The 18,375-nt window shown below is 46.8% G+C and overlaps 1 protein-coding gene across 6 annotated transcripts in view; it reads left to right on the top strand.

The window, feature by feature from the left end:
* Window positions 1-18,375, top strand: part of DGKZ (diacylglycerol kinase zeta) — a 142,893-nt gene that overhangs the window by 26,324 nt on the left and 98,194 nt on the right. For 2 of the 6 annotated variants that reach the window (XM_060274559.1, XM_035115440.2), the window contains exon 1: window positions 10,975-11,485. The exons of 1 other annotated variant lie outside the window; for it this stretch is intronic. In XM_060274559.1, the coding sequence (XP_060130542.1) occupies window positions 11,280-11,485 (206 nt within the window). In that variant the 5' untranslated portion in view covers window positions 10,975-11,279. Of the gene's footprint in view, window positions 1-993; window positions 1,580-10,974; window positions 11,486-18,375 lie in introns of those variants that run through there. 3 more of the 6 variants (XM_035115448.2, XM_035115456.2, XM_035115464.2) reach the window with 3 other exon arrangements.

The raw sequence follows: 18,375 nt of genomic DNA, 5'->3' as shown, positions 1-18,375 counted from the left end.
AAGGGACACCTGACCATTAGGTCCGGTCGTGACCAACTCTGGGGTTGCGGCACTCATCTTGCGCTTTTGGCCAAGGGAGCCAGCGTACAGCTTCCAGGTCATGTGGCCAGCATGACAAAGCTGCTTCTGGCGAACCAGAGCAGCACATGGAAACGCCGTTTACCTTCCCGCTCTAGCGGTACCTATTTATCTACTGGCACTTTGGCGTGCTTTCAAACTGCTAGGTTGGCAGGAGCTGGGACCAAGCAACGGGAGCTCACCCCTTCCCGGGGATTTGAACCACCAACCTTCTGATCAGCAAGCCTTAGACTCTGTGGTTTAACACACAGTGCCACCCGCGTCCCGAGAGGTGTCTTACAATAGCCCAAACCCTGAGTTTAAGCAAAACTGACCAAAATCATAAGACTTGATATGCCCAATCATAGGACTTAATTGGTATAGCTTTACAGATAATGAGCACTCACCCCTCCCATCATGGTTTTTGGATCACCCCACTCTCATGAGCCTTAGCCTTGAAGGCCTAATAAGGGACACCTGTGCTCAGCTTCAGTAGCCTACTCAGGAATCCCAGCCATAGCTGCCAAGTTCTCCCTTTTTTAAAGGGAAATTCCCTTATGCTGAATAGGCTTCCTCAGGAGAAAAGGGAAAACTTGACAGCTATGATCCCAGCAGTTACTCATCAAGATTAACAAATCAGGCCCAAAAGATCTATTTCCCCACACTGTGCGAGGCCAAACTTTGGCGTCCCCAAATGGATCTTCTCAATTATGCATCTTCTCAGTTTTGAGCCCCTTCGGCTTGGCACCCTGTGCAGGGGATCTGCCCCACCCCACCCCACCCTAAATCCGGTGCTGAGAAGGGGTGCTCTTTGCTGCCCCCCCCCCACCAGGCAGCCAAACGTCTTAGGTCAAAGTGTTTAGTACGCCGACGCCTTTCATTGGTTAGCAGGACAAGGGCTAGAAAGGGGAGCGAGCGTGTTTCTGGTTGTTCCCAGAGTAGCTGACCTAACGCATTCAGATGGCCATTTCCCAACGCGGGGAACCCTGTGAGGAGTTTCCTCCGCTGTCGTAAGGAGGCGCTTCTGCCCTGAGGGAGAATTCTCGCCACCCGAGAGAGACTTGTAGGACGGGAACTTGTTGCCACTTGCCCAAGTCTGAGCAGAGAGGCTTCAGAGTCGAGGCTTCTCTCGCCTGAGAGAAGCAACGTGGGCTGCTCAAGGCTGGGAATCGGTGCGCGTGTATGCTTTGCACAGCGTAGTGCAGCGGCGGCGGCGGCGGCCGTCTCAGGCTGCCTGCTACCCTTTCAGGAAGCCCATAAAAAGAGGAACAGGGTGGAGAGAGAGCGCGCGAACAAAGCCAGTGTGCCCCGCGCTGCGGACCTGATGGCAAGGAGCTGCTGGCGAGGGTCTGCCCTGTCGGGAATGACTCCGCAGCCCGGCCGCGGGAAGAGGGGCGGCGAGGCGGCGCAGAGGAGGTCCGAGGTGGTCTGAGGAGGACCTGCCCGTCCCCGAAGGGCAGATGTGGTGGCACCGGTCGTGGGATGTCCCGCGGAGCCCCCCCGGGAAAAGCACCGCCGCCAGGTACTGCCGGCCGGCCAGGCTGGGACTCTGCTGATTTCCTCTCGCCGTCTGGGCTGACGCCCTGGTCTCTCGCACGGAGAGCTGTTGTTTACATCCTGCTATTGTGGAGGGAAAGGGCCTTTGCCATGGAATCCCTTCCTCCCCTTGGGGCCATTCGCCGCCTGCGTGGAGGAAGGGAGGCCTGTGTGGAGCAGGGGACAAGGCGGCCACGCTGCTCCTCCTCCTGGTGCTAATGGCTTTAACATATATCCGAGTGGCTGCTAGGATGCAGGGTGTCCTGAGAGGAGAGGAAATTGGTGGGGGGTGGGGTGGGGAGAACGAGCAAATGCGGTTCCAGGAATCCTGAATGTTTCCCCCTCCAGAAGTCATTGTCATGATGGAGCTTGCAAAGGGGATATCCTCATTTCTTCCTAGATACTGATGTTTTGGAGTAAGGAGGGTGTGTTTTGGGCTCCCCACCCCCGCCACTTTTTTGTGGTTGGAACTGGAAGCGTTCCATCAATGACCTCTCTCCCCTCCCCCAGGGATGCTCTCCAAACTTGCTCCCACCCAGGGCTCACACTGTTGTCAGGCAGAACATTTTTACTGATGAAATGGTATTATTATTTCTGTGAACTGCTTTGAGAGGTATCAACAAGTGGCATGTAAATGTTGTGTGACAGTCACCTCGGGTGGCAGATGCTGAGGGGCGGGGAGTGGACCGAGATGAGGGGGCCACACAATCTGCTCTGCACCTTTGACACTAGCGTGCTGCTCTTGGGTGCTGTAGAGGGTGCTAGCCCATTGCCAGTATTGAAAGTAAGATCTAGCTGCCTGCCTAGTTGGCTTCTGTACATGGAATAGTGTATGTGTGTGCGCGCGTGTGCGTGTGTGATCGCGCTGCTATCTTACCCTTTGCCTCATGCAGCAAAATGTATTGAGCTGGCCTGGCTTGCTTCTGTGCTGGGCTCCCAGTGAGCTGATGTGTGAAAGCTCAAGGAGAAGGAAGGAGCTGGCTGTGAAGTTCATTTGCTTTGCAAAAAAGGGGGAAAAAGAGGTGTGTGTGTGTTGTGTGGGTTTGAGGGAGTGATGATGTTGACAGCTGCTCCCATATCCAGGGAACAGGTGTGGGTTTCCTAGGTGAAGTCACCATCTCCCTTGGCGAGCATAAATAGTCTGCATGTTGAGTGATATGGCAAAGTGGTACGTAGCTTTCCATTTCTAAAACCACAGAATGGTAGGCCTTTGAATACCAGATCTAGGTGAGAGGGGGAAAAGCAAAACAGACAGCAAGAAACTCTTCAGAGCAAAAAGCAATGGGAGAGGGGAATGTCTAGCCACAAACATGTGTTGCTGTTCCCTCCATACGTTCCACTCTGCTACCACACTGTACTGCATCTCCCCCCCCCCCGCCCCCACATACCCTGTGACCCACTGAAGATGTCTGAATATATCCCCTTGAGAGCACTCATGCAGATGGAATGGTTTCTTAGTTGAATGCTCCCCGAGAACAACAGAATTGGTCTGGGCAAGCTGCAAGGATAACTTGAGTACGATTCCTTCTGCTCTGTCCTATGAAATGGCAAGGATTTTAAAAGCAGTGGCATGATGAAACACAGCAATGCAAAATCTGTGTCCCTGACTTCGGGAAACTCTTCACCTGCAGTCAGGTTGCACATTTTGATTAATAACTTGCCTTCTGGAAGGGTTAGAGACTTACTTAAAATAATAATAATAATAATAATAATAATAATAATAATAATAATAATAATAAATAAATAAAAGGCACAGCCCCGGGGGCAATCACTCCAATTGCACCATGCATAATCTGGCTTTGGCTATGTTAATGGGTGGCATATAAATAATACAATTATTATAAGAACATTTGCTGCTTCAAAAGTCTTTGAGGGTAGCCTGAGTGGAAGTGGCTACCATTTGTTGTTATTTAGTCATTTAGTTGTGTCCGACTCTTTGTGACCCCATGGACCATAGCATGCCAGGCACCCCTGTCTTGCACTGCCTCCCGCAGTTTGGTCAGACTCATGTTGGTAGCTTCGAGAACACTGTCCAACCATATCGTCCTCTGTCGTCCCCTTCTCCTTGTGCCCTCCATCTTTCCCAACATCAGGGTCTTTTCCAGGGAGTCTTCTCTTCTCATGAGGTGGCCAAAGTATTGGAGCCTCAGCTTCAGGATCTGTCCTTCCAGTGAGCACTCAGGGCTGATTTCCTTCAGAATGGATAGGTTTGATCTTCTTGCAGTCCATGGGACTCTCAAGAATCTCCTCCAGCACCATAATTCAAAAGCATCAATTCTTCGGCGATCAGCCTTCTTTATGGTCCAGCTCTCACTTCCATACATCACTACCGGGGAAACCATAGCTTTAACTATACGGACCTTTGTCGGCAAGGTGATGTCTCTGCTTTTTAAGATGCTGTCTAGGTTTGTCATTGCTTTTCTCCCAAGAAGCAGGCGTCTTTTAATTTCAGGACTGCTGTCACCATCTGCAGTAGTAAAATCTCTCACTGCCTCCATTTCTTCCCCTTCTATTTGCCAGGAGGTGATGGGACCAGTGGCCATGATCTTAGTTTTTTTGATGTTTAGCTTCAAACCATATTTTGCGCTCTCCTCTTTCACCCTCATTAAAAGGTTCTTTAATTCCTCCTCACTTTCTGCCATCAAGGTTGTGTCATCAGCATATCTGAGGTTGTTGATATTTCTTCCGGCAATCTTAATTCCAGTTTGGGATTCATCCAGTCCAGCCTTTCACATGATGAATTCTGCATATAAGTTAAATAAGCAGGGAGCCTTGTCGTACTCCTTTCCCAATTTAGAACCAATCAGTTATTCCGTATTCAGTTCTAACTGTAGCTTCTTGTCCCACATAGAGATTTCTCAGGAGACAGATGAGGTGATCAGGCACTCCCATTTCTTTAAGAACTTGCCATAGTTTGCTGTGGTCGACACAGTCAAAGGCTTTTGCATAGTCAATGAAGCAGAAGTAGATGTTTTTCTGGAACTCTCTAGCTTTCTCCATAATCTAGCGCATGTTTGCAATTTGGTCTCTCGTTCCTCTGCCCCTTCGAAATCCAGCTTGCACTTCTGGGAGTTCTCGGTCCACATACTGCCTAAGCCTGCCTTGTAGAATTTTAAGCATAACCTTGCTAGCGTGTGAAATGAGCACAATTGTGCGGTACTTGGAGCATTCTTTGGCACTGCCCTTCTTTGGGATTGGGAAGTAGACTGATCTTCTCCAATCCTCTGGCCACTGCTGAGTTTTCCAAACTTGCTGGCATATTGAGTGTAGCACCTTAACAGCATCATCTTTTAAAATTTTAAATAGTTCAGCTGGAATACCATCACTTCCACTGGCCTTGTTTTCTAAGGCCCATATTTGGGGATATACATTTCCCCCCAATACTGTTCAGTGGTTAACTCGGGATTCCCACCCCTCTCCATCTTTCTTTTCCTGGCTTTTTGCTTGAAGCACCTAAACTCTTTCTAAATCCAAGTGGTGTCCTCATGCTGCTTGGTCTTACACTTATAGGACCTCTGAGGCAGCAGAGATTTATAACACTGGGTAAGAGATCTACTGGAAATTTGTAAACTTGGGTACAGTAATAGTTCTGCACTCCGTATAAGATTATTTTCCCCTTGGGAAGACTTAGTGGGCTGGACCAGGTGACCTTCTTTTCTTGCCAGGTTCCATGTGCATAAGCTGTCAAAACACATACTAGGGTTGTGCCAACTTTTTTTTTAAGGCTTTCAATGAAACTATACTATGTAAAATAAATCTTAGATCAAATATAACTCATGTAGTCCTTGGAAGAACCCAAACAATTTTATTTTATTTTATTAAATGAGCACATATTGAGCATATGGCCTCGATCCAGTATACCTGAAGGAGCATCTCCACCCCCATTGTTCTGCCCAGAACCAGGCAGAGGGCCTTCTCGGTAGTGGCACCTGCCCTGTGGAATTCCCCTCCCATCAGATGTCAAAGAGAAAAACAGCTACCAGATTTTTAGAAGACATCTGAAGGCTTTTAATGTTTAATCGATTATTTTATTTTATTTTTCTGTTGGAAGCCACCCAGAGTGGCTGGGGAAACCCAGCCAGATGGGCGGGGTATAAATAATAAATTATTATTATTATTATTATTATTATTATTATTATTATTATTATTTTCAGTTGAAGCAAAGCTGTATTGGCTGTGTCAGTCAGGAACCAGATATCCAGCCTCACAGTTTAAGAGATTACAAAGCAGGGGGTGTGGGCTTTGTGCAAGATAAAGGGCCTATTATGCTACAGATCTTTTAATAATAATAATAATCATCATCATCATCATCTGCCCATCTGACTGGATTGCTCTAGCCACTGTGGGCGACTTCCAGCAAAATAAAACACCAAACATTAAAAACTTCCCTATACTTCAGATTTCTTCTAAAAGTCATATAGTTGTTTATCTGTTGGACATCTGATGGGAGGGCATTCCATTACAGAGAAGATGAGAACGAGTCCCATCTGCCCCTAACAAAAGAAAATTAAACCACACTGAATAGAATGTGTCTTGCTTTGTTTAGCCCTTGAACAAGTGATTTTTTTGTGCCAGCTTCTCTGATACAGCTAGGAACCAAACTTGCTGTATCAGACTTCTGTTGTGACTCCCTCAAGATGTTTCCACATGCAAGTCACAAGCATTCTTCCTGCCACGAGCAGGAAGTTAACAAGCTAATGTTTTGTGGGCCACAATTTGTTATGTTGTGGGCAATTTGTTCTGTCCTATTCCAATATTTATAGTGAGACTGTGATCGTAAGCCTTAGCTGGGATTTGTGCTGCTCAAATACAGCCCTGCTGCCACGAAGAACTGCCACAACGTAAGGCAAAATAGATGCACACAAGTGTAACTCCAAAGAGAAAGATAATTAATCAAAAGAGTTGAGGTTTTTGAAGAAGATAGGAATGCAAATATAATCATTTCCATGTTAGTGAAATTAAATGTGTCAACAGAAATGAAGCCAAAACAGAACCACAGAAAAACAAGTAGTAGTATCAGAATGACTGGTATATTTGGAGGGAGGCCCTTAGCTCAGTGCTAGAGCCTCTGCTTTGCATGCAGAAGGTCCCCGGTTCAAGCCCTGTCTAGATTGGGCTGGGAGAGACTCCCTCCTGAAGCCCTGGAAAAATGCTACCAAGTCAATGTGGTCAATACTGAGCTAGATGGACCAATTGTCTCATTCAGTATAATGTAGCTTCCTGTGTTTTATGTACCCCAAGCATTGCAGAAGTACCAACCAACTGAAAACCCTTTTTAAAATACCACAATTAATGGGGCACACCTTTAAAGAACAGCCCCATGGTGACTGAGCATTCTTGGTATCCATGGAATGCTGAGCGTCAGTCAGAAAAGAAAAGAAAAAAAACGTGGTGGTGGTGGTGCAGAGTGAAATAGAATGCAACACAGCATTCTGGAGGAGAACATTACTTGATGGCTGGCAGGAACCCTGCTAGGAAGTCACCAGTACACTTAATTTTTTTTGTTGTTGCAGGTCCTATTTGTCTAATCTAATCTGGAAATTCCAGGGAGGAATCCAAGAGAAGCAGTATAGTGAAGCCTCTAGGAGGAAGTTGCACCCTGGCTCGTTCATAATGTTCCACATTGCACTCACAAAAGGCTGAAGGCTAGGCTCCAGGAATTACAGAGGGCAGCTTAGGCTAAAGGCAGCAGTGGGGAAATACACAAAATGTGAAAATTTGCTTGGAGACACTTGATGTCTGTCGTTTTCACCAATGGAGGCACAAACCAAACAAGCCAAGTCCTGGCTCATGGGGGAGACCTCAAATTGCTTTGCAGGGATAATGCCCGACCTGAAGAATATGGAGATGATTCAGCAGGGGAAAACACAGCCCAGAATAAGTAAGGAGGTAATACAAGAATACTTGGCTAATTTAGATGTATTCAAGTCTCCAGGGCCAGATGAACTACATATGTCAAGAATGCTTTGATGGTGTTTCCTGCTCGGCAGGGGGTTGGACTGGATGGCCCTTGTGGTCTCTTCCAACTCTATGATTCTATGATCCAAGAGTATTAAAAGAACTGGCAGAGGTGATTTCAGAACCACTGGCAATAATCTTTGAGAATTCCTCGAGAACAGGCGAAGTCCCAGCAGACTGGAGGAGGGCAAATGTTGTCCCTATTTTCAAAAAGGGGAAAAGAGAGGACCCAAACAATTACCGCCCAGTCAGCCTGACATCAATACCAGGAAAGATTCTAGAACAAATCATTAAGCAAACGGTCTGTGAGCACCTAGAAAGGAACGCTGTGATCACTAAAAGTCAGCATGGGTTTCTGAAAAATAAGTCATGTCAGACTAATCTGATCTCATTTTTTGACAGAATTACAAGCCTGGTAGATGAAGGGAATGCTGTGGATATAGCCTATCTTGATTTCAGCAAGGCCTTTGACAAGGTGCCCCATGATATTCTTGTAAAGAAGCTGGTAAAATGCAGGCTAGACAATGCTACCATTCAGTGGATTTGTAACTGGCTGACTGACCGAACCCAAAGGGTGCTCATCAATGGCTCCTCTTCATCCTGGAGAGTAGTGACTAGTGGGGTGCCACAGGGTTCTGTCTTGGGCCCAGTCTTATTCAACATCTTTATCAATGACTTGGATGATGGGCTTGAGGGCATCCTGAGCAAGTTTGCAGATGACACCAAATTGGGAGGGGTGGCTAATACCCCAGAGGACAGAATCACACTTCAGAATGACCTTAACAGATTAGACAACTGGGCCAAAGCAAACAAGATGAATTTTAACAAGGAGAAATGTAAAGTACTACACTTGGGCAAAAAAATTGAAAGGCACAAATACAGGATGGGAGACACCTGACTTGAGAGCAGTACGTGTGAAAAGGATCTAGGAGTCCTGGTAGACCACAAACTTGACATTAGTCAACAGTGTGATGCAGCAGCTAAAAAAGCCAATGCAATTCTGGGCTGCATCAATAGGAGTATAGTGTCTAGATCAAGGGAAGTAATAGTACCACTTTATTCTGCTCTGGTCAGACCTCACCTGGAATACTGTGTCCAGTTCTGGGCACCACAGTTCAAGGAGGATACTGACAAGCTGGAACGTGTCCAGAAGAGGGCAGCCAAAATGGTCAAAGGCCTGGAAACGATGCCTTATGAGGAACGGCTTAGGGAGCTGGGTATGTTTAGCCTGGAGAAGAGAAGGTTAAGGGGTGATATGATAGCCATGTTCAAATATATAAAAGAATGTCATATAGAGGAGGGTGAAAGGTTGTTTTCTGCTGCTCCAGAGTAGCGGACACGGAGCAATGGATTCAAACTACAAGAAAGAAGATTCCACCTAAACATTAGGAAGAACTTCCTGACAGTAAGAGCTGTTCGACAGTGGAATTTGCTGCCAAGAAGTGTGGTGTAGTCTCCTTCTTTGGAGGTCTTTAAGCAGAGGTTTGACAGCCATATGTCAAGAATGCTCTGATGGTGTTTCCTGCTTGGCAGGGGGTTGGACTGGATGGCCCTTGTGGTCTCTTCCAACTCTATGATTCTATGATTCCATAGCTAACTGATACCTATTCATCTGAAGAAGTGTGCATGCACACGAAAGCTCATACCAAAATATAAACTTCGTTGGTCTTTAAGGTGCTACTGAAGGAGTTTTTTTATTTAACTGATACCAAGTGCCTTTGCATGTAGGTGATCACCAGCGCCAAAAGTCCTTGTCTGCAATGAGGCATTCATGCCCTAGGAGTCAATTTTATGGGCCGTGGGGGCTTCAGCCCCCACATTAAAATATTTCAGGGGGCTGGACACCCACAAAGTTGATGTGCATTCCCATTCAAATAGTGTGTGTATGTGGGGCACAATATTCTATTCAAGTTGGCACCCCCTGATTCATGCTTAGCTTTGTGTTTTTGGTCCAAACCGAATGAAACTTTTTGTTTGTTTGAGTACATATTCTCTTTCTAGCTTCCATTCTCTATAAAGTATTGCAATCTGTTTGCTCTGTTCAGGCACGTGGCTTGACATTGCAAATGAGCCGACAGGCTCCCATTAGCAGCGGCGGTGATAACACCCTGCTGTTGTTGTTTAGTCGTGTCCGACTCTTCGTGACCCCTTGGACCATAGCACGCCAGGCACTCCTGTCTTGCACTGCCTCCCGCAGTTTGGTCAAACTCATGTTCGTAGCTTCGAGAACACTGTCCAACCATCTCGTCCTCTGTTGTCCCCTTCTCCTTGTGCCCTCCATCTTTCCCAACATCAGGGTATTTTCCAAGGATTCTTCTCTTCTCATGAGGTGGCCAAAGTATTGGAGCCTCAGCTTCACGATCTGTCCTTCCAGTGAGCACTCAGGGCTGATTTCCTTCAGAATGGATAGGTTTGATCTTCTTGCAGTCCATGGGACTCTCAAGAGTCTCCTCCAGCACCCTAATTCAAAAGCATCAATTCTTCGGCGATCAGCCTTCTTTATGGTCCAGCTCTCACTTCCATACATCACTACTGGGAAAACCATAGCTTTTAACTATACGGACCTTTGTAGGCAAGGTGATGTCTCTGCTTTTTAAGATGCTGTCTAGGTTTGTCATTGCTTTTCTCCCAAGAAGCAGGCGTCTTTTAATTTCGTGACTGCTGTCACCATCTGCAGTGATCAAGGAGCCCAAGAAAGTAAAACCTCTCACTGCCTCCATTTCTTCCCCTTCTATTTGCCAGGAGGTGATGGGACCAGTGGCCATGATCTTGGTTTTTTTTTATGTTGAGCTTCAGACCATATTTTGCGCTCTCCTCTTTCACCCTCATTAAAAGGATCTTTAATTCCTCCTCACTTTCTGCCAACAAGGTTGTGTCATCTGCATATCTGAGGTTGTTGATATTTCTTCCGGCAATTTTAACACCCTGCTAGGTCCGACAAATCCAGATGCTTAGAGCAAAAGCACTTCTTCGTCACTCCGTGGCGCTGCCACCAACCCGCCAGTCCTAGGCCAGTATCCCAGATGGAATTCCCTCGCTGCCCTGCGGATCCCCCACGGATGCAACGAACCCCTACAGATGCTCAGGCCCCGCTGCACCCAGATCTGTCCCCTAGTCTTTCTTGAGGAGAGAGATGCCCGTGTGTCAGTTCTATTTCTCCCGCCGGGTGCCTGGAGGGGAGGGCGCTCCTCCAGGCCTTCCCTGCGCGGCTGCTGTTATTCCGACCCGCCCCTCGCTCTGCCGCCGGCTGCTGCGCATGCAGTGCGCACGTGGGAACAGCAGGTGGAGCTGGCAGTCTGCGTTTGCCTGAGTGTGCGGGCTGCGAGGAGGCAGCTTCCCGGGCAGCTATCTGGGGTCCTCGGGCGCTTACCTTGCTTGCTGCTGATACTTCCTGCAGCGCTCCAGTTTCGCGACGAGGCGCGCCGGGGATCGCAGCCGAGGGCTGAGCCGGGCATGCAGCGCCCACCGCGGGGACGCGCGAAGCTGTGGCGCGCCAGTTGACTGCTGCTGCTGCTGTTCTTAGGGAGCTGCCCCACAGATTAGCCCCCGGACGAAGCAGCCTGGCGGCGCTTTCCGCCTCTCGCCCGCCTTGGCCACGGATTCATGGACTCGGGCGAGAGGCTGCCTCCGCCTCCGCTTCCTTGTGAGCCCGATCGCCGCCGTCTTGTCCCGCGGGAATGACTGGCGTCCTCCCGGGCAGGTGAGCGAGCAGCGCAGCCGGCAGGCGCATGGAGCCGCAGGAGGGCAATGAGAGGGACTTGGGCGGCGGCGGCGCTGCCGGCGGTGGTGGTGGTGCCGCCGCCGCGGCCACCGCCTGCTCCAGCTCGCCGTCCTCCGCTAGCTCGGAGAGCTCCATGTGTCCGGAGCCGGAGAAGGTCCCCGCGCGGAGGCACAGCAAGAAGAGGTTTACGGGGCTTAAGATCTTCGGCCGCAGGTGAGCGGGAAGGGGAGCTCTCCAAAAAATGGGGCTCAGGTCCCCGTTCTTGGGTGACGCCGGGGTGCCCCGATTCCCACCTGGGGCGCGTCGTGGAGATCGCCTGGCGCGACCTCTTCAATCCGGTTAACTGCCCAGCCGTACTCGGGAGCCGGAGTGGAGTTGATTCCCCTCTCCTCTGCCCGCTCCCCGTCTTCTCAGCGTCAGTGTACATGAGACTAGCAGCCCGGGATTCCAGCCTGCAGTGTTGGGGTTTTTGAACGCGCGGTATCGAGAGCTGGTGGGTGCTGCGAATTAATAGGAAGGAAGGTAGAGCGTCATGGTTACTTGCAGGTGCGGGAGGATGCGCTCAAGGGTTGTCCCTGCTTATTCACATTGCTTGTCTTGGGGAGCATTTAAAGCATTGACCGGCATTGCAACATTGTGAACTTCAATTGCTGCTCTTGTTCTTACCACTCAAAAACTATTTTTCCTTTCTCACTGGTTAATCCTTGAGCACATTCATTCAACAAATGAAAGTGTTGTTATATCTGTTTGTAGTGTGTGTGTGTCTCCACCCCCCCCCGTTTTTGTGGGAAAAGTTAATAGCTCCTCACCCACCCCATGCCTCCACCAAGTGCTTCACAAAATGTCCCTGGGCGCTATTGCCTGTTGACAAGAAATAGTAGCTTTTGAAACTAGTTGAGGTTACAAAAACAAAGGCTATAGCCTTCTGCCTCATTGTGACACTGAGCTTGCTATTCCCTCATGGCACCTAAATCCTGGAAGGAACTGGGCTGTTGGTATTTGTCTGGGAGACAGAAATGGAGGAGGTGGTATCAGGGAAGAAGAAACATCCTTGCCAGGAACACTATTGTATTTGTATGGTTCTTAGGGTTGTCCTTTCCAATGTGCTGTTTGCCCTCAAGCCCTGTGTAACATAACTGGAAAAACTGATCTCATATTCAAACACAACTCTTACGTTTATATCCTGCCTTTCCTCCAAGGAACTGAAGGTGAAATACATGATTCTCTCCTTAGCCATATTATGTTCACAACAATCCTGTGAGGTAGGTTAGGGAGAGCGAGAGATTAGCGCAAGGTCCCCCAGTAAACTTCATGGCAGAGTGGGGATTTTAACACTGGTATCTGAGGTCCTAGTCTGGCATTCTAACCACTATACCATAGGGACTCTCTTCGTAATCTCTGTGTTGCTTCTTGGACAACAGTGGGATATTTCAGGTTTGGAGATTTTATTTTTCTAAACCTGGGCCCCAGAGTCTTTCAGCTGGAAAAGTCACACAGTATAGGAATGTAAACCCACAGAAAACTCTTTCTTTAGTATACAGCATGGTTCCCTACCTTTTTTGTCTCACAGATCACTTGAAAATTGCTGAGATTCTTGGGGGACTGCTTAATTATTTTTCTGCCTATTGTAGCAAGTGTAGTGCACTGTTCTGGATGCTGAGTGATTCAGAAATAAAAGAAGTGATATAAATACAATTAAAAACCAGAATTAACATTTAATACGATGGCTGTGCCATCTTTCATCTTCAACCACAAATCCACAGACACACCATGACCACAGTTCAGGAATCCCTTGGTGTACAGTTCTTGTGTATGCTGACAAGTGACCTGACACCGAGCTTCCCATGATTGGAAGATTTGTGGTGGCTAACACAATCTAGGCTACAAGAGTGCCACAAGTAGAAAGGAAGAGCTAAAAGTGCACTGCAGAGCAGATAACTCAAGCAGGTGAGCTCAGCCACGCACGGGCTGATAGAAATACACATACACACACCATTAGTGTGTATGGGATTTTTACAAAGTATAGGCAATATATTATTGAGGAGTTATTTAGAAGACTTTATAGAAAGCTGAGACTTAGACTAGTTTTGAAGACAATCAGAGAATCCATGGCAGAAATCTCAAAATGTATGCAGAAACGTTTGCTCAAGAAATTAAGCCAAGTCACATTGTTGTTGTTTAGTCGTGTCCGACTATTCGTGACCCCATGGACCAGAGCACGCCAGGCACTCCTGTCTTCCACTGCCTCCCACAGTTTGGTCAAACTCATGTTTGTAGCTTCAACAACACCTTCCAGCCATCTCGTCCTCTGTCATCCCCTTCTCCTAGTGCCCTCCATCTTTCCCAACATCAGGGTCTTTTCCAGGGAGTCTTCTCTTCTCATGAGGTGGCCAAAGTATTGGAGCCTCAGCTTCACGATCTGTCCTTCCAGTGAGCACTCAGGGCTGATTTCCTTCAGAATGGATAGGTTTGATCTTCTTGCAGTTCATGGGACTCTCAAGAGTCTCCTCCAGCACCAAAATTCAAAATTTCACCATGGATTCATGCAAACATTATCTCCTTTAAACACTGGAGAGAATGGGAAGACAGAGTAACACTCGCTTGCGCTCTCTCTCTCTGAGGGAGACAGTAATTTTTAAAAAGGAATTTGGCCTTACTAGGCCACCTAAGGCTGAACCTCACTGCTTTGGGGGCTGCTTTCATGGGGCCCACGTTGCCACTGCCACTGGGACAAGAGCTCACTGGCTGCAGTTATGTTGCTGGTCCAGTCACAGACCAAGCCATTTCAGGAGAAGCTGGAGGGACCAGCAGATCTAATGCCCTTATGCCACCCTAATTGCAGGTAGGCAACTGATGGGGGATGGCTAGCAAGTCCTCACTACTACTGTTGCCGCTGCCAGAAGCCCCACTTTCTGGGCCGAGCTGACCACGAGTGCTGTTTGCCTTCCTTCTTGCTACAGCTTGAATCTAGTTTTGCATGCAGGCCAGCAGTGTGCACGTGTACACGTGCTTCTGGGATTCCCCTTGCCAAGTTTGAATGCCTCTCAAGGTACCCTTGAACAGAATGAACATAATTAAAAAGAGGGGAAGCAAGGGCTAAAATTGCACCCAATTATCAGCTATGCTGGGGGTGCTCCAAACACCCAGGGATGGGTAGTTCTGTTGTGACCTACTTGAAAATGGTGTGATCTGTAGTCTGCCTGCCCTTATTCCTAGGCATTCTCCTATAATATGGCAGTTGATGGCTCTAAAAGTTAAATCAATGGTTAACCAAACTAAAATGCATTGTACTGTTTGTTGTTTGTTTTGACCATCATGGTCATATCAACCAAATGCACTGTATGTAAATGAATTCATGTTTTCCCTGAATAAACTTTCATTTTGATTCACAGTGTTTGTGAACTTTGCCATGGATAGTTACCGTAGAAATTCGGGCCTAAGTCCACAGAAATCTCTCTTTGCTGATTCTTTCCTCTTTTTTTAGATGGTGGTGAATTTTGAGGTTATAAAGGCCCTGTGGTAGATTTATATAAAGTTAAACTCGCTCATCTGTGATTTTTAAAAAAATTGTTCTAATTGGTTACCTCTTTCTGAATAGAAACATGTGGTTATGGTAGCAGCTATTCTGTATTAAATCTGGTGGTAAACCCATACACTTAAAACCAGCCTTATAAAGGCTACTTGCTACCACGTGAATGTTTAAAATACAAGGCTGGATAAAACTCTTATAGGAGCAAGTGTGAGAATCTGGGTCCACTTGATCTGCTTCTGGTCATCCGTTGTTGTCGTTTAGTCGTGTCCGACTCTTCCTGACCCCATGGACCAGAGCACGCCAGGCACTCCTGTCTTCCACTGTCTCCCGCAGTTTGGTCAGACTCATGTTGGTAGCTTCGAGAACACTGTCCAACCATCTTGTCCTCTGTTGTACCCTTCTCTCAACGCACTGCTGGTTTTCTACCTTCTGCCCAGAGATTTTTATAGAAAGCAACTGCACCAGTGGTGTGGATGGGTTGTATGTAAAATATTTTGGTGGGTATAGTCTATTTTTTGTCAGAGCACAACATAAATCCAGCATGAATTAATTAATACTAAACATACCTTGCCCATTCCTGAATTACAGGTCTAGCTGTGGTGGGGTTTATGTAGAATATTTAGAGGACCTTAGATTCAAGAGAAATATTCCTTTTTCTCTTTCTCATTTGAGGAGTATCAGACCTCCCTTCCTATCCTTGCAGTTCAGCTGTCCTATCTTAACACGACTGAGAAAAACCAGGGCACCTGTAATTGCTGGAACAGAAATGGAAGCATTGATGAAGCATTTCTGTCTGGGGCTGTGGTAACTCTGAAGCTCATGTTACACACCATCTATGTCTTAGTGAGGGGCACTGCTTGTTAATGAATGCCAGTCTTTTCCCTCTTTGCTGATTCTTTCCTCTTTTTTTAGATGGTGGTGAATTTTGAGGTTATAAAGGCCCTGTGGTAGATTTATATAAAGTTAAACTCGCTTTACCACTCCCATCAGCCCATCTCCCATTCCCACCCACCCCCACCACCCTCTGTATATATATAGGGTCTGACACTTCTGTTTCTAGTGTATCTGAAGAAGTGTGCATGCACACGAAAGCTCATACCAAAATATAAACTTAGTTGGTCTTTAAGGTGCTACTGAAGGAATAGTCTTTTCCCTGTGATCCTTGATCAAATTAGCATGCAAGTAATTAGGTCTTGTATATCTAGATCCCTAGATCTAGATTATTATTATTATTTTTTAAAGCTGTTAAATCTGATCAAAACTTGGATGCTAATTGATTGCTTGGGAGAAATCACTCTTCAAAGCTGGCATTTTGTAGGCTTCTGGTTTTAAGCATTTGGGGTTATGTAGCACTTAAATTCAATTCACAGGTACAGGAGACACAACTGGACTGCCCTAAAGTGTGAATTGGAGAAGCTAGTCTTGGCATCACATTTTGGAAGAGCTGAACTTGGATGCCTCTCCCCGGTCACTTTCCCTGTAGAGGTGGCAAAAACATTAGTGCTTGATAAAGTGTGAATTGGTTTGGCAGAGGAGAGTGGAGAGGTGTTGAATCCCAGGTGAAAGGAATACAGCCAGCAGACTCAAAATATAGATAAAATCCTGCTGGTGAATCCTTCCTAGCTGCTAAGGGAAGCAATACCCATTTCAAAGAACTGAATCATTTCTTATGACAATGGCAAGGTTTTCCTTTAATATTATAAATTTCATTCTTTTTTTCACTTAAAAAACCTGCAAAGCATTCTCAAACACATTTTCCTTCCAGACCACATTCTTTTTTATTTAGAAGGTTGAACAAATGCTCCGAGAGTTGGCTCTTTCCTACACACAGGTAGCTGTGGAGCATACTACTTTGTCAGGTGCTCCTACCGGTAGGAATAGCACTCTGTGTATGGAAAGCAAGCAGAAGTTGGTCTGACACCTCGTTGTTATGCTGCACAAGTGCTGTCTCACTGCGCTGATGGAGGACCTCTGTGTGGGAAGCTATTGGTATAGATGGGAAGCAGGCTGTAATTTCAGCTTCAAGGGATGTAATTAGAACCCCAGAAGACAGTGCCCTGGTATCTGATTAAGCTGTCGGCAATATGTTATGGCAAATGTCTGGGCTCCCTAAAAGTCCTAGTGGCTGTTGGCCAACTTTTGTGCGTAACCGTATTAGCCCATGTTTAATGGCAAGCTTTAGAGAATTTGCCGTTGTGACATCTATGTCAAGAAATTGGCAAAAAACGCAAGAGGTTAAAAAGTGAGAGGCCGAGGCAAAAGTGTGTCCTTGGCTAATGTGGTCTGTGCTTTCTCATTTCTAGGTCAAATTATGCACTTGGGCCTGACAGGCACCCCACTGTGCCCCAACAAATCTGTTCCTAGAGTTCCCTCAACTCTAGAATTAGCCAGACATGTGGTCCCTTGATCACTTAGAGGTCACTAGTGAAGGATGCTGAGAGGATATTATGTGTGTCGCCTTCATTCGACTCCATGCTGGTTGAGAACTATGTAGACATGAGGGGCAGGATGTGGCGTGTTTACCCGAAAAGCAGTTAAATTGGCCCTTTACTCTCCCTTTTGAAATAAAATAAATCTGTGGATGACTTGGCTGCATTTTATCCCTGAATGCAAGGTGAATAAAGGGATGTCTGGAACCACCTATTAAAAGCTGCATTTGGAGGATTTGGTTCGCAGCTGATTTTTCCCCCTCTCCAGATTTAAACCCGAAACATCATTGTATTCCTTGAGGGATGGAAATGATAATTGATGCTTTCCTCCTTGACAAATTTGATCCCTGCTTCCCTCTAGAACAGTGATTCTGAACCCTCCCCTCCAATCCCCTGCAGACTGCTTGAAAATTGCAGGCAGTCTCAGTGGACCACTTAATTCCCCACCCCATGTTCTACATATCAAAGCATGTACATTACTCAGATTTTAATAACTCTGGTCTTGTCCTTCTAATGAGATGACTGTGCCTTTTTCGTGAGCAAAGTTCTGTGAAGTCAATTCCTCAGTCATCAGAAAGAACATACCAAGTACAGGGCCAAGTTTGGTTGTTCTTGACTGCTCTGCAGCTTTTCCTGAAAAGTGCTTGAGAGGTGGATTACTTTTTGCCTTGTTTGTGGGTATGATGTGCTAATTTCTTACTAGAGCTTTCTGGGGTAGTGCTGTGCTGACCCCCATTATGTTCCTCAGAGGAGCTTTTCCCCCTGTCAGAATAATTATTAATTTCCAGTGTCTACTATCTAAGGGTGGAATTAATATAGTACTCAGTGTGCATGGGAAATAAGCTCTGCTCACACAATGAGACTCTTCTTCCTGTGACCTCTCTCGTGTTTCCAAAATCTGTTCCGGGGGTTCCCCAATCCTCCAGATAAGTTTTAGGCACAGGGGGTAGAGAGGTGAAGAGGTCCCTTTGCACAAGCAGACCCTAGAATCATAGAGTTGGAAGAGACCACAAGGGCCATCCAGTACAACCCCCTGCCAAGCAGGAAACACCACCAAAGCATTCTTGACATATGCCTGTCAAGCCTCTGCTTAAAGACCTCCAAAGAAGGAGACTTCACCACACTCCTTGGTAGCAAATTCC

This window comes from Zootoca vivipara, chromosome 1 (assembly GCF_963506605.1).
Source record: "Zootoca vivipara chromosome 1, rZooViv1.1, whole genome shotgun sequence".
Taxonomy (NCBI): domain Eukaryota; kingdom Metazoa; phylum Chordata; class Lepidosauria; order Squamata; family Lacertidae; genus Zootoca; species Zootoca vivipara.
This window is presented reverse-complemented; position numbering and strand designations above follow the sequence as displayed.